This window comes from Salmo trutta, chromosome 17 (genome assembly GCF_901001165.1).
Source record: "Salmo trutta chromosome 17, fSalTru1.1, whole genome shotgun sequence".
Classification (NCBI taxonomy): Eukaryota; Metazoa; Chordata; class Actinopteri; order Salmoniformes; family Salmonidae; genus Salmo; species Salmo trutta.
Window position 1 is genome coordinate 8,522,362 of NC_042973.1, and position 14,772 is coordinate 8,537,133.

Consider the following 14,772-nt stretch of genomic DNA (forward strand, 5'->3'; position numbering starts at 1 on the left):
TAGAAGGGGAGAGGGTAGGAAAAGGAAGGAGGGGAGAGGGTAGGGGAAGAGGAGGGGACAGTAGAAGGGGAGAGGGTAGGGTTAGGTAGGAGTGGAGAGGGTAGGGAAGGTAGGAAGGGGTAGGGGAGGGAAGGAGGGGAGAGGGTATGGGTATGGGTAGATGAGGGGACTGTAGAAGGGGAGAGGGTAGGGCTGGTAGGAGGGGAGAGGGTAGGGAGAAGGTAAGAGGAGAGAGGGTAGGGAAGAGGTAGAAGGAGAGAGGGTAGGGGAAGGTAGGAGGAGAGAGGGTAGGGCAGAGGTAGGAGGAGAGAGGGTAGGGGAAGGTAGGAGGAGAGAGGGTAGGGAAGAGGTAGGAGGAGAGAGGGTAGGGAAGAGGTAGGAGGAGAGAGGGTAGGGAAGAGGTAGGAGGAGAGAGGGTAGGGAGAAGGTAGGAGGAGAGAGGGTAGGGAAGAGGTAGGAGGAGAGAGGATAGGGGGAGGGGTAGGAGGAGAGAGGGTAGGGAAGGTAGGAGGAGAGAGGGTAGGGGTAAGGTAGGAGGAGAGAGGGTAGGGAGGAGGAGTAGGAGGAGAGAGGGTAGGGGGAGGGGTAGGAGGAGAGAGGGTAGGGAAGGTAGGAGGAGAGAGGGTAGGGGTAAGGTAGGAGGAGAGAGGGTAGGGAGGAGGAGTAGGAGGAGAGAGGGTAGGGGGAAGGGGTAGGAGGAGAGAGGGTAGGGTAGGTAGGAGGAGCAAGGGTAGGGATAAGGTAGGAGGAGACAGGGTAAAGAGACTGATTCTGGCCAAAGTAAATAAAAACATGTCTCAAAGTGGGTTTGAGGTCTCACACACTGGGGCTTCAAATCATAGATTCAACTGCCCCCCCTCATCCCCAGGCTTGTTGCCAACAAAAACCAGGGGTGCATAAAGGTTAAGGGGGGAGGAGGGGGTATAGAGGAAAAATGGCATTCCTAACACACCGTGTCGATTCAAATGGGATTCATTCAATCATAGTATCGGATAACCTTGACTGTTTTTCCACGAGGGAGAGCACCATTCAAGCTTACAGCACACTTCCTCTAAAAGGATTTACCTGTTTGTGTACACCACCGAGCGTGCATTTCAATAAAGTAACTCTGGGCTGTGATCTTTAATACATAAACCAAGCCTGTGCACAAGGAGACATCCAAGAAATGTTTATCTCTATTTCTCAGAATCTGAACTGTAGAATCTACCGCAATTGATTGGTCACAGAATCACGGAGGCATCTCCCCTTTTACAGTAAGTGTAAAAATAAATGAATAATCCATTCACTCACATGAGTATCGTCTCCGTTGGGTGATAATCATATTATCCCAAACACCCACACCAGTGCTCTTCCAGAATACCTTAGAAAAACCTCTCTAACTCACTTACAATGTCAATTGCTACTGTTGACCAGCGTGTCACAACCTGACCTAGAGGTCAAGGTGCTCTATTCAAATGATGTGGCCGTAAGTCCTGGTTACTACACATTTCCCTTCAAGATAACTTTTTTTTGTGAATTACTTTGTGTTTAGTTATAGTAAAATAGGTAACTCAAATGCATTATGTAAAAAATACAACAAATTAAGCTTAACACCTCTGCACAGTTTAAGACAAGAATAACTATTTCCAAAATTGTCTCCTATTTGTGAAAAGAACGAAAAGAAAGGAGGCACCATATTCACAACAAGTGGCAATCACAACGCTAACAAAAGGCTGGCATAATATTGTCTTTCATAACAGGTCATGACTGAATCACAACCAACCCTTCACTTATATCAACAGAAATGACTTTGTTAAGGAGGCAGGAGAGGAGATAGTCAGAACAATGTCATATCTGTTGTCATAACTGTTATGGATTTTTATCATGATCCCCTGTTCTGTCCTGGTACGTATGATGGCACTCTTATGACAGACGTTTTGTAGTGCACTTCAAGTAAAGTATTGGCCATAGCCCTATTCTAATCCCTCCCCAAAAAGTACTTATTGAAGAACAAAGGTGAAAGGTCAGCCCATTCTTCACACAGACATGCATGGGTGTGTGAAGACACAAGAGAACCAGTACAGTCCAAACATGTCACCCAAGCCCATACAAGCATGCCATTCACAATCTAGCATGGTGTGGGACACACTCAAAATCAAAGATAAGGAAATCCAACTTAAAATCTACAAAAAACATTGAGTATTAACAGTATAGCCAACATCACAGTGTGTGGGTGTGTTCCTCAAGGCTCTGTATTTTTTTTTGGGGGGGGGGGACTCACGGCCACTTAAAAACCATTGCCAAATTCGAAACACTTGAATATTAAATAAGTCAATTTACAAGGGAAGTCTAATTAGGTTTAATTGTAAGGACATTGGAATAGGAGAACACCAGTTTGGGTTTTGACAGTTCTGTTCTCTCCCTTGGGGTGCGAAGGTCAGACAATGGACCGAGCATTGGTGGTTGAGTGAATGAGTTTTTTTTTTACCTTTCACCCTTGGCCACCACTTCTAAGGTTCTACTGTTCTAATATAGGTCTTTCCCCCGGAACAATGGTATAACAATCTCCTTTTAAGTCTTTCATGCATGCATAAAAGGAACAACCATCTAACTTCTAATCCAATGCATTTATGTAGCCTCGGATAAATTCTGATTGGTTCTACTCTCAGGATGTCTCCAGGATATCTGTTTAAACAAAGCATCATTAGTTCAAGGTCAGACAATAAACTGCAGCTTGGTTATATTCTATACATCTTGAGATGGGTAGGCTGACAGTAGCAGACAAAGCTGTTTCAGTTGGTTGACATTTCCATCTCAAGTCAATGCCTCACCCCACTACCATTACCTTGATGTAGTACTGTATACGAAATGAGTTTGGGATAGAGTGGAGTGGACGGCTTTATCATGCACTTGGCACTGTAAGCTCTCTCTCTGTCTCTCTCGCTCTCTCTCTTTCTCTCGCTCTCTCTATCTCTCTCTCTCTCTCTCTCTCTCTCGCTCTCTCTCTCTCTCTCGCTCTCTCTCTCTCTCTCGCTCTCTCTCGAGCAAACAATAGAGTGTGATGTGGGGAATGCTGCTCTTTCTCTGTGACCCTTTAGAAACACAAACCTAGCAACAACAAAAAATAAAGAAATAAAGAATCCCAATTGCATTGACACGTCTCCTTATTCACAAAGACCAGGAGCCCAACAGGCACATATAGACTAGTGATCAAAATATACCACTGATTTGGACTACTATTTCAAGCCCCAATGTGGTGAGAAATACAACTCAAAAGGTCTTACAGTGGACGAAAGGTGAAGAAGCAGTCGAGAGAGAACGCCAGAGTACTGAGCTAACTCTAAGTGGGGCCGGAGTTCAGTGACAAAATGGAGGTCAGAAGGCAGCGGACATTATCGGCCATTTTGGTGAGGCAGTTTGTCCTGCCCCAAAATGAAGAAGGGGGAAGCCAAAATAATGTGTGGCCTTTAGTGTCACCTTGAAGCTGAGATTACACCCTCTCGGTGCCTGAGGACACAGGCGTGATATGGAGATTCTGAAGTTACAAGCGTGGAGCAAGACCGAGCACATTTACATAGAAACCACATGGGGCTGCCTACACCTTGGCTGAAGCAATGCTAAATAGTCTCCATGGCTGGCTCATCAAAATGGAGATTATTACATGAGGGATACTGACAGAAATCCTGGCTGGATATCTGATAATAGCAAACAGGAGGTTCAGAAGATTTTATAGTGCCTGACTATTCCATCGTCTTACAGATGGAAGACAAGCAGCCAAATTATAAATGCAGATAGGTCTCAGCTTGGCCGTGAATTAGTCAGATTGGAAAGACTATAGAAATTAGGTCCAAAACTGGGAGTAAATTGATCCCTGTTTTGTGCAGCAAAATACGCATTTGTTAATTTATACAGGGCTCCAAGGATACAGATATATGTGTGGTTTGAAGGGGGGGGATATCATCTCCAGGACTCCTTTAAACAAAAATGGCTGGCTTCCACAATGGCCAGCGAGAAAATAAGGTGTAATCTAGCTTTCTTTCCCAACAGTTAAACAGAAATGCACAGCAGGACATGCAAGCACATTCAAAACAAGGCAGGCATCATAGTAGGACTGCAACATTCACATGCAGTCAGCACAGCACAGTGTTCCTGCATCATTGACAATGTGGATGAAGTTTTTATAAAATTTCTCCAGACACTAACTACAGACCAATTACATTAATATGTAGATATCAATATAGGTCTGCAAAAAAACAAAACGAACACAATTGAATCATCGGCTACTTGTTAAAGGGCTCACTTGCTAAATTTCCTTCAGTGGGATCATGTCATAGTTTGAGGACTATTCTGAGAGGACAACAATGGGAGAATATCGACCCTCCGGTATTCAAGGCATCAATTGGTACAATTGCTAATAGAGTGTCTATTTCTCACTAATTGGTGCAAGGTATAGTGGGAGCCGACAAACCCCTAATTTGTGTCTGAGACGAGTGAGGGCTCAAAAGAGATGATTATGTACATTTGCCTAATGAACTGTGTCGCTGTACGGACTTGAGATGGAGGATTTCTACGGCAGTGGTGGCTTAGTTGAGACAGGCGAGGAGAGAAGAGACACAAAAGGAGACCACACATGTTGAGAGCCCCCCGGCACAACAGTGTATTGGTCAACTATTGTGAGATGTCATTAATGCCTCAACTGCAACTTGTTGGTTCCACTGCCCACAGTAGTGTTAGGTTGAGGGGAGGGATACGGTACAGTATGTCATCAGGTTTGTCTAAAATAGTGGGCAGTACCGGACCAGGTCCTATCAGCAGCCTCTAAAGGCCTTTGTGATCACAAACACTAAACTAGGAAACTTAAAACTAATGACAACAAAAACCCAAGTCCTGGGAGACATGGCGAAGTGTTTCATTATTTATTCTTCCCCTTTTCTGAGTTGGCGAGCGTACAGGCAGAGAGGTGACCCTATGTCTCTCTGATGCAGCCTACAGTAAATGCCAGCCTGCATGGTTACACATGACCAGGGGAGAGTGCAGCCCTCCACTCTGTGACAATTATTAAAGGGACTATTTTGTTGCAGTTGGAACGCAACGTGGGTCTGGACATCCTCTCGCAAACCCAGCAGGGCCACTTTACAGAGAGACAGAGCTCGTATTCTTGGGCCTAATCCTCAGGAGATCCACATATAGACATCTAACGTGGAGAAAATATAAAAACATCATAGCTCTCAGAGGAGACAGATAGGGGAAGTTCGTGAGCAAGTCTGTCATCTCTTCTGCCTGAATGAGTGATATGCCTGATCGAACAAACTTGTTGAACCTCATGTATTTCTGTCTCCCAACAACCCGGCTCTTGCCCAAAATCTATGTAATGTATTCATAAGCACTCTGGAGCTGTAAAATTTACAGGCAAGTTCACTGCAGTCAGTGACACGAGATTTAATACAGATCTGTCTCTGATTCATTTAACAATCTGCTGCTCCAAAACCAGCACACACCGACTGTTACACTTTATGTTGAAAACTCCTTCAAAAGCTGATGGGAAGCTAGATTCAAGACACTCAATTTAGACACGAGCAAACAAACAGAGTTTGCATTGGTCTGCAATTAATTTCTCATTCTCTCCTTGCTATTAGATCAGGGCTTATAACGCAAACACATACAAAAAAATACAAAAACGCTCCGTATTTGTTTATGTCCAATTTGAGAACCATAAATTGCCCTGCCTTGCATCAATCTGAAAATCAATTCAGACATGCTGAAAAGGCGACGAAATGAATAATAAAGCTGAGTTTGATTGAATCTACCGAATGCTGAAGGACAGGCAGCAGTCAGGCGACAAACCAAATGTGTCTGATTGCCTTCATTGGAAAATAAAAAACCCATGCAGAAGTCATTATATATCGGCTATTGATCTTCGTGATACTGTAAAGGGCACCTGGAAATCTCCACCGAAACCCAATCTAGCCCAATCAGGTCTAATGTTCAGTAATGGATTGTTATAAGCAACATGACAGGAACACTGGCTATGTTCACACTTATTATTACATCATAAAGGGATTGAAGAAGCAACAACTTTAACTAAGAAAAAAAACCTGACCACAAACAAAATAACCACAACTAACCATTTTTTGGAAGTTAAAAAACAGAACAAAACAATGGAACACACACACAACACCACCACACAAAAAGGAGTAACTAAAAGAACAAGCAAACTAAGGTGTCAATTAGGTAAACAGTGTGTGGGTAGCAGAAGAAGTAGAGAGAGTGAAACAAATTGCCAACCCCCCCCCCAAAAAAACAGGAAAGAATGCACAAAGAAAAGACAACGGCCAAAGGAATTCTGTTCAGGCATGCAAGCGTAGTTACATTCTCCCATCATGCATCAGGCCCTGTTATTTCCAAGTGGTACGTTTCCATGACAACAAGTGCAAGAAAGCTTTCAGAGCAGAAGCAATACCAAAGGATACCAACGAGAAAAGGCCCCACAATGCAAACTTAAAAGAAACAAAACCCGAACTAAACAGGTTTGTTTGAATCATTTCTTCTTTTGAATAAGAATAAAGAAAATTGTCCTTCAGAAATATTTAGCAGTTTTGATATAATTTGTTTAGAATTTCTTCAAATTAGTAATGAATCGAGCTTTGTAATAGATAAATAGATTTCAAATTTTCAACATTTTTTTTGTTATATGTGGGTAAAAAAAGTGAAAAAGAAAAAACACACCAACCTTCTCGAAGCTCTGAGGGATGAAAAGGGGTTGATGCAGAACACAATGACATGAGGAGAAGAGAAAAATAGGGGAAACAGAGAGAGAGTAAAAAAAGCCACCTCAAGGCGTTTAGCTGCAGCTACATTTCTCTTTGGTTTTTCCTCGGCTCTCTGTCTCTGCTATCAGTGACAGCCGTCTTTACGAAACTTGCCTGGCCACTTAAATAAGATTTGACCCAAAAACAAATCAGATTCACCCCAGTGGCCGCGCTGTTGCCTGTTAGGAAAAGTGGGCCACCACTGGAGTCAAATCAAGCGTATCATCATTATAAAAATTCACAAGCTCCTTAGCCACCCATGGTGGGCATATTTGCTTTCATTAGAGAAGGAAAGAAAATACAGAGAAAATAAAGAAAAACAATGAAACAACCCAAGGTAAAAAATTAAATAACCAATAGGACACAATTTGTGCTTAAATTAGCAGCTACAGTATAAAATATATTTACTTCAACCAGGTGGTTATGAACAAGCCAAAACGTGACATTTTGACAATGGACATGTCTGTGGCTACAGTCTTCTAAACAACTACTGCAAATACTGATATTGGGTAATGTTCACTTGAGGTTTGATCCCTACTGGAGCTGCTAATTTCAAGTGCAATTTGATTTATGAACAAAACATACTAGTCAACATCAAATATTAGAATTGATTGATAAATAAATTAAAACCAAAAAGAGACAGTTGATACAATCACAAATAACATGTGTGGATACATCTCGGTCTTCTGTACTGACCGTCCTGGGCTTTTAGGAAAATAAAAAGGTACTGTTGCTTTTGGGAATCGCCTCAGTTACTGGAACTAAGCTTGGTCTGAGGACACGATGTCCATTTTGACTATAGAACTCTTCTACACATTCTAAGATTACACAATGTTCCCAATACATGTTTGTTTATCACACCAGTGGGTCTTTTATTCTGCCACAGAGGACATACGCTGCTTGACTCCGAGTACCAAAGCATCACAAAGACTGCACGGCCACTTAGAGATGCAGTCCGGTATCTTAAGCACTTAAAAATTCTTAACATATTGTATTTTTTTGCAGGAAGTAACATATCATGCGAAATAAATGACGTAGTACACAATTGTGCACAATTTTTGGGGAGCCATTTTGGCTTGTGAGCACTACTTTCAAAACTACTGGCTGAGATTATACAAAAGCTTTAAGATGGACCTTTAATGGGGCTCCCGAGTGGTGCAGCGGTCTAAGGCACTGCATCTCAGTGCTAGAATCCAGGCCGTGATTGGGAGTTCCATTGGGCGGCGCACAATTGGCCCAGCGTCATCCGGGTTTGGCCGGTGTAGGCCGTCATTGTAAATAAGAATTTCTTCTTAACTGACTAGCCTAGTTAAATAAAGGTTAAATAATAATAATTATAGAAGAGTGGTAATATTGCATTAGTAACAGCAATAATAAAAGGCAGCTCCCTGACCCATTTTATAATGTAAGACTTGTGAATTATTTAGTGGGAACAAAGTTATCTGGTACACTGCCGGTACAAACTGAGCAGATATGTAAGGCATCTTTTTTAATATGCACAAAATAAATAACACATGTCTAAAGATGCATCTGCCTCGACAGGGATTCATTGTCTTTTAGCGTTAGTGGTAGGGAGTAACTTTTGTCTTCATCGCCTGTTTTGTAAGAAACTGAAATGTTTCCTCAGATTCATTTGAACTTCATATCTTCACAATTTCAGAGCATAGCCCTTTAAATGACATATTTTTAAGACAAAATTCCAAAATAGTCATGTGGGAATTCTATCAATGGATAAAAGAAGAACAAGTACAGAACAAGTCATTGTTTCTACTTGTTTCTACTATAGCGGTGCTGTAGGCATCTTACTGCAGTTCAAAATCTTTTTTCTCCATCTGAAAGGAAGACTGGGGTTGACATTTTGATTGGTCTGCACTAGGCTTTGCGACCCAATCAAAATCAGACTTACCGTCATATTCCTGTGCCTGAAAATGTAATCACATGGGCGGTTTACAGCAAACACATTTAAAAGCCTACTACAACTTTCACACACGTACTTGACAAATGACTGACCACGTACTTGCTGGTCATAAAAGCATCCCTTTTCTACGTTGTAGCTGCTATTTATGGTAGATGGGGCTTTCAGAGAGGGAGCATATCAAGAGTAAAAGATACCAATTTGAACTAAACATTATAACGGGGAGGGTTAGTTGGCGGGATACAGTTCAACACTCTCCACCATCACTGCAAGTTAAATTAACATTTACGGGGAACAATACTGGTATCAATGTGACAATAATTATATTATTAAGTCAGATTTTTCTACACAATAGTGTCCTATTTTAAGTTAAGGACTTGTATTTCCCCCCTGGTCATCATTTGTTAACATTTTACTTCGCAGTGCACTCAGACTGAGCTTCCCTCTGGCAGCCATTTTTTGTCAACGGAGTAGAAGGTTTTCTGGCCTCCGGCACCTTGTTGCACCCTACCTCGCACATATAGGTTAGCAGGGGATGAGTAACGCACGCCTTCCACGTTAGACGCCACACACTCGTACTTCCCCTGGTCCGTCTCCTCGCTGTTCTCAATCTGCAGGGCGCCTGGGAAAGACAACACCCGACAAAGACGAGGAGAGAAAGAGAGAGAGAGAGAAAGAGAAGAAGAGGGAGGGGAATAACAGTATTAGTAATTCCATAATGGAGAGTCAGAAACCTTTTTAATGGAAAGTATCCCTCATACATTTCTCTAAATGTTTCTCCTAATACTAATGCATACTGCTGTGACCAGCAGCTTCCCATAATAATTACATTTGTGAAAAGTATACATTTGCTGTTAAATGTGGAGGGAAAGGATACTCGGAAATGTTGTTCTCCTCAAACACCCAGGAGTGCCAGAGGTGTGATAGACAGGCTGCTGAGAGGCTAAGATTGAATGTGGATGGACACATTGAATTCACTGAAGGAGTGTAGGGGGTCATTAGCAGATCTCCAGACAAATGGTTCATCAGTTCATGTCCTGAAGTGCTCTGCTTAGCACAGCATTTCTATACTCGTTGCAGCCCCGCCGCGGAAACAATAGCTAACATTAACCACGTTTCCATCCACAGTGTTTATGCAAGTAGTGCAAGACGTATAAAAAAAATAAAAAATCACAGCAGGTGTGATGGAAACAGGAAGTGTAGGTACATTTTGATAATCGTTGACGGATAATTTGTTCGTTCGACATGGTGGAATCTTTTTGTGTCTGTAAAATGAATTATGTGACAATTGCAATGGAAATTCCTTTATCAAATATTGATATAATAAACCTTCATGTCGAAGAAAACTTGGAATCATGCCAGGATATGCTATGTTGCAGGCTACTTCCACTACGATGTGGAAAAAACATTAAGGCAGATAAAATAAGTTATGATGAACTTCACTGTGATGAGCCTATATGATGAACGGTGATGAGCTTAATGCACATTTCCAATAAATATTGAGGGTTTTATTTGAATGCTTGTGACATGATGATTGATGTTGCTCTTTTCCATACTATTTATCGCAAACATTTTTGGGATAAAATATTTAGGTAATAGATTATGCATTAGGTGCATTTAACAATTAGGGGCCGGAATGTTAAAGCCAAATAGCTAATTTGTATTTGTAAACAATAACCAGAGCATTATTAGTTGAATTATTAGCGTAAAGCCGTTATTGGAGATGAATACGCCCCGTGTGGCCGGTGGGTACGGGAGGAGGAAAGGTTATTTGAGGGAGGACGTCGGGCCTATGAGGAGGAGTCTTGATTAGATGGGGGAGTGGTATAGTATTTTTGACTGCACTTGCTCGCACTTACTCATATGATATCTTGAATTTACTGCACACAATAGCCTTCAATTATTGCACATATAAGGTATTAGAATTAGAGGAGTTATAAGGAACATGTTTATTTTCCCATCTTTTATATTAGAAAGTCTGTAAGTCTTATATGCTTGAACGAAGATGCATCCTTTTGTTTGTAAACTTGCAATCCGAAGTGCCACCCTGCCATCATCTCTGCGGACGCGCAGTAAAGCCTGCGGGGAGTGTGTGTCCGAAATAGCCCCTCTCTCGCCAGGGCAGTGGTCATATTTATTGGATGGAATAGAGAAAATATGCCACTACACCATTGGTAGAGTTGTTAATGCGATGAAAACACATTGAACTTCTGCTTTTTATTCAATACATAGAAACTTAAGCCCCAAAAAAGTATTTAGATGTGCTCTCCGTCATCACGCACAGCAATTTATCCGCAACAAGTCAGTTTGATGGAAACATATTGTGGCATAATGTGCACATTTTTTAAATATTCACATGAAAAACTGTCGCTAATTGGATGGAAACCGAACTAGTGAGATAACTAATTGTGTATGTCCGCATCAGTCACTAAAGATATACCTTTAACCTTAGTACACGACAGGTAAAAGATGACATGCAAAGCTCAGGTTCATGTTCAAGTCTCAATATTGGGAACTGAAGCGTGAGACTGGCTCAATTTAACACAGTAAACAGTTTGGAGAATAATGTGGATGGAAAACGGAAGTAAAACTATGGGTGTCAGATGATTCCTTGTTAACGCGTGACGATGATATCATTAGGGTTTCTGCCTGGCTCGGCCCACTGACAGATTGCCGTCCCTGCCTCACTGACAAACAGAGCGCCGGCGCTCGTTAGAGTTTAGCCAAAGCACATCAATACGCCACTGGGCCTGCCAGAAACTACACCACAGACATATCACTGCAGAAAGCTAACACGTTAAAGTGCCCCTAACACTCAGGTGTAAACAGGTCCCTATAATCAGCTATGTGTTATACTACTTCCTCTACTCTGACAGCCTGCTTCAATGTCCACCTAGGATCTCTAGCTCAGAGAATGTGCAGAGCGTAAGAATAGACAATGAAACTAGATTCATTTAGAATTCTCTTCTTTATTTTTCCTTCTCCTCTCTCACTCCCTCCAACACCTCAGATTGGCTCATCTCATGCCCAATGGGGAGTCCTATCTGGCATGGTGCTCACGTCCAGCAAACTGAAACCGTCTACCTGCATGAACACAGGTGGTGGACCTGACATGGATCTGTTTGATGTGCGCTTGGCACAGCGAGTGCCAGAGCACCGCAGGTGGCCTGGAGCGTGGTCAAAGGTCTCCTCGGTTGAACAGCAGGGAGGCCGTTGAATAAGAACCATGTGAAGTCCAACTCTGGGAAGAGACAGTTCCAGAAAAACGTCTGCCAGTACCAGCCCTGCATCCTCAGTTCTGGCATCTTTCAGCTATTTGAAGCCCGGGGAAACATTTTTTAATGGCTCCATAAAGCACTTGGGTTAAATAAACCATAAACTCTTAGAAAAAAAAAGGTTACAAAGGTTTCTGCAGCTGTCCCCATAGGATAACCCTTTTTGGTTCCAGGTAGAACCCTAATGGGTTCCAGGTAGAACCCTAATGGGTTCCAGGTAGAACCATTTTTGGTTGTAGGTAGAACTCTTTGGGTTCCATGTAGAACCCTATGTGGAAAGGCTTCTACATGGAACCCAAAAGGCTTCTACATGGAACTCAAAAGGGTTCTACCTGGAACCAAAAGGTTATCCTATGGGTTCTACTGCAGATGGGGTGATTGCAAAGGGAGAAAGACATTATCTTCCTGTGACCATAGATCTCTGCCCCTCTGGCCAATGAAGTCCTTTAACACTAGCAAATATGTATTTGACATTCCAGTCATTTGGCAGACGCTCTTATTCAGAGCAACTTACAGTAAAGCACATACATTTTCGCACTGGTCCCCCATGGGAATCGAACCCAGAACCCTACTGATGAACGCGCCATGCTCTACCAACTGAGCCACACAGGACAGTTGTATTTGTTTCTATATTTCCCTGAGAGTTCCTGTACCAAAATGAATAAAACTAAAATCATTTTCTACATAATAGCTACCGATGCCAACTGAAACATGAATTCTTAACCTTTCCCAAGCACACACAAACAATCAATTAGTATTATTGATTGTACGTGTAAAACCTCACTGATTCAAAGTGAGAGAATCTCAAGATGACTACACAAATCAACCAAGCCTAATTAATTATACACTAATTAAAATCAACGAGAGGCTCCTGTGGATTGAGTTTTTCAGTTCGAGGAGCGACTTTGAGTGAGTGTGTGTGTTTTATCTGCGCTTCACTACTTTGAGTAAGACTCTTTGCTAGGTGCCGTCAGCTGGTTCTAGAGCCTGCAATGACTTCATCACATATTTGCAGCCATTATTTCAAAGTACATCTGAAGAGTACAGAGTCCTTAAGCTGGGAAGAGCAGGCAAAATAACGACTTTATTCTATTTTAAGTCGCTTTTCTCCCTCCATCTGTCAGTCACTTTATTGTAAAATCACTTCCTGGAACAGAGCTGGAAATATCTTGTCAAACTAATCAATGGTTTCTCATTGCATTGGTGCTATATATTTCATACACTTCCTTTCTGTTGGGTAAGTCTGCTCAAATTGTGTCTGCCTGTGCCAAAGAACGTCATTATTGTATACAATGGTTATAATTTCTATTCAAATACCATTCGCATGAATCCACTGTGACTAAGACTCTCCCTCTCTATGCTTTCCCCTCTTCTTCAATATAATACATTGGTAATTTCAGCCTTTTTGACCAGGCAGTCCCTGGCCAACTGAGGGTACCGTCGTTAAAGACAATAGGCCCTAAAGCTCTTATTAACATGCTGGAATCCAAACAAAATGTCTTTGATGTTCAGTTTCTATCCACCCCCTTCCCTAACACACCACCCCATCCCTTCTCTCCTTCCCCTTAGTCTTTGGGTTTTTAATGACTATTTTCTGTGTATTTTGCATAATTGCGCTCCTAGAACCCTGCCAGCCGCCTGGCAGACTGTAGCTTGCAGTGTGTGCATGGCCATTGGCGTTTTAAGACAGAAAAAAAATGACACAAAATAATAAAAGCTCAAAACTATCTCGTGCCAGAAAGTGGCTATGTGCACAAAGCTCCACATGGCCACACAAAGGGGGCTTACAGATAGAGACCTGCCGTATATATTTAAGATAAACAGCAATTTACAGTGACACTGGCAAAATGCCCCTGAAACACGTCACTAAAGCTCACTCCCAGCAGGATTTGCGGCACGCCACGAACCCTCTCCAGCTGTGAAGCCTTGTCACAAGCACAACAATAACGACAGTAATAACGTTTTCCGGGGCGCACGTCTACTTTGTTCAATCTCATTAGGGAAAAGGACGTGCTTGCCATACCATGCATTTAAAGGGCCATGTTCATGGTTGATTAGTCATAGAATCTATTGGTCGACCATTGAACAGTCCGTCACTGCTGGACTAGTTATAAATGAGACAGCTAGTCGAAACTAGTGGTGGTGAGATGCTCCGGGCCTAGACACAACTATATAGTATTGATACTACTACAATACCTGAGGCTCCTATTACCAAATATGCCCAAATAGCCTGGCTCATCCAAAAATACGTCCCTTTCCAAGACATGCCTTTCTCAACTCCCCTCAGACAACCACCTCACCTCACCCCCACCACACAACATCATCCCTAGAGGAATGGGGGGAAGTGATGGGGGTTTTAGACAGTCAAACACACGCTAGTGTATTAGGACAAAGGAGAGAGGGAGATGACAAAGGAGAGAGGGAGAGAGGGAGCAAGAGAGGGTAAGGGAGTGGAGGGGTCTGGCACAGAAAGATGATTAATTCCAGAAAGTGCCCGTGGCCACAGGCTGCACACCCTATTGCCGATTATGTGCAGGCTTGGCCATGTGAACCCCTCCAGTCCCATTTGTGTAATTCAATTATTGTGGGCTGGCAGGCCCTGATTGATTTGTTTAGGAGATCAACAAAGATGGCTGGCTGTAGTTTAACACTGCTTGCAGAGCTTGTCCAGGCCTGGTGGTGGAACAGGAGAGAGAGTCTCGCTTACTGCATTTTCTTTTCTACTCTGTTCAATTCTCATCCTTCTCACTGGTACTCTGCACTTCTTATTTGTCCTCTTTTCAACATCCTCTCT

At 42.4% G+C, this 14,772-nt stretch overlaps 1 protein-coding gene across 1 annotated transcript in view; it reads right to left on the reverse strand.

Moving 5' to 3' along the window:
• The window catches only part of LOC115151250 (receptor-type tyrosine-protein phosphatase S-like), a 394,494-nt gene that overhangs the window by 121,853 nt on the left and 257,869 nt on the right, over positions 1 to 14,772 (reverse strand). The window contains exon 9 of the mRNA XM_029695206.1: positions 9,215 to 9,325. Within this exon, the coding sequence (XP_029551066.1) occupies positions 9,215 to 9,325 (111 nt within the window). The remainder of the gene's footprint in view (positions 1 to 9,214; positions 9,326 to 14,772) is intronic.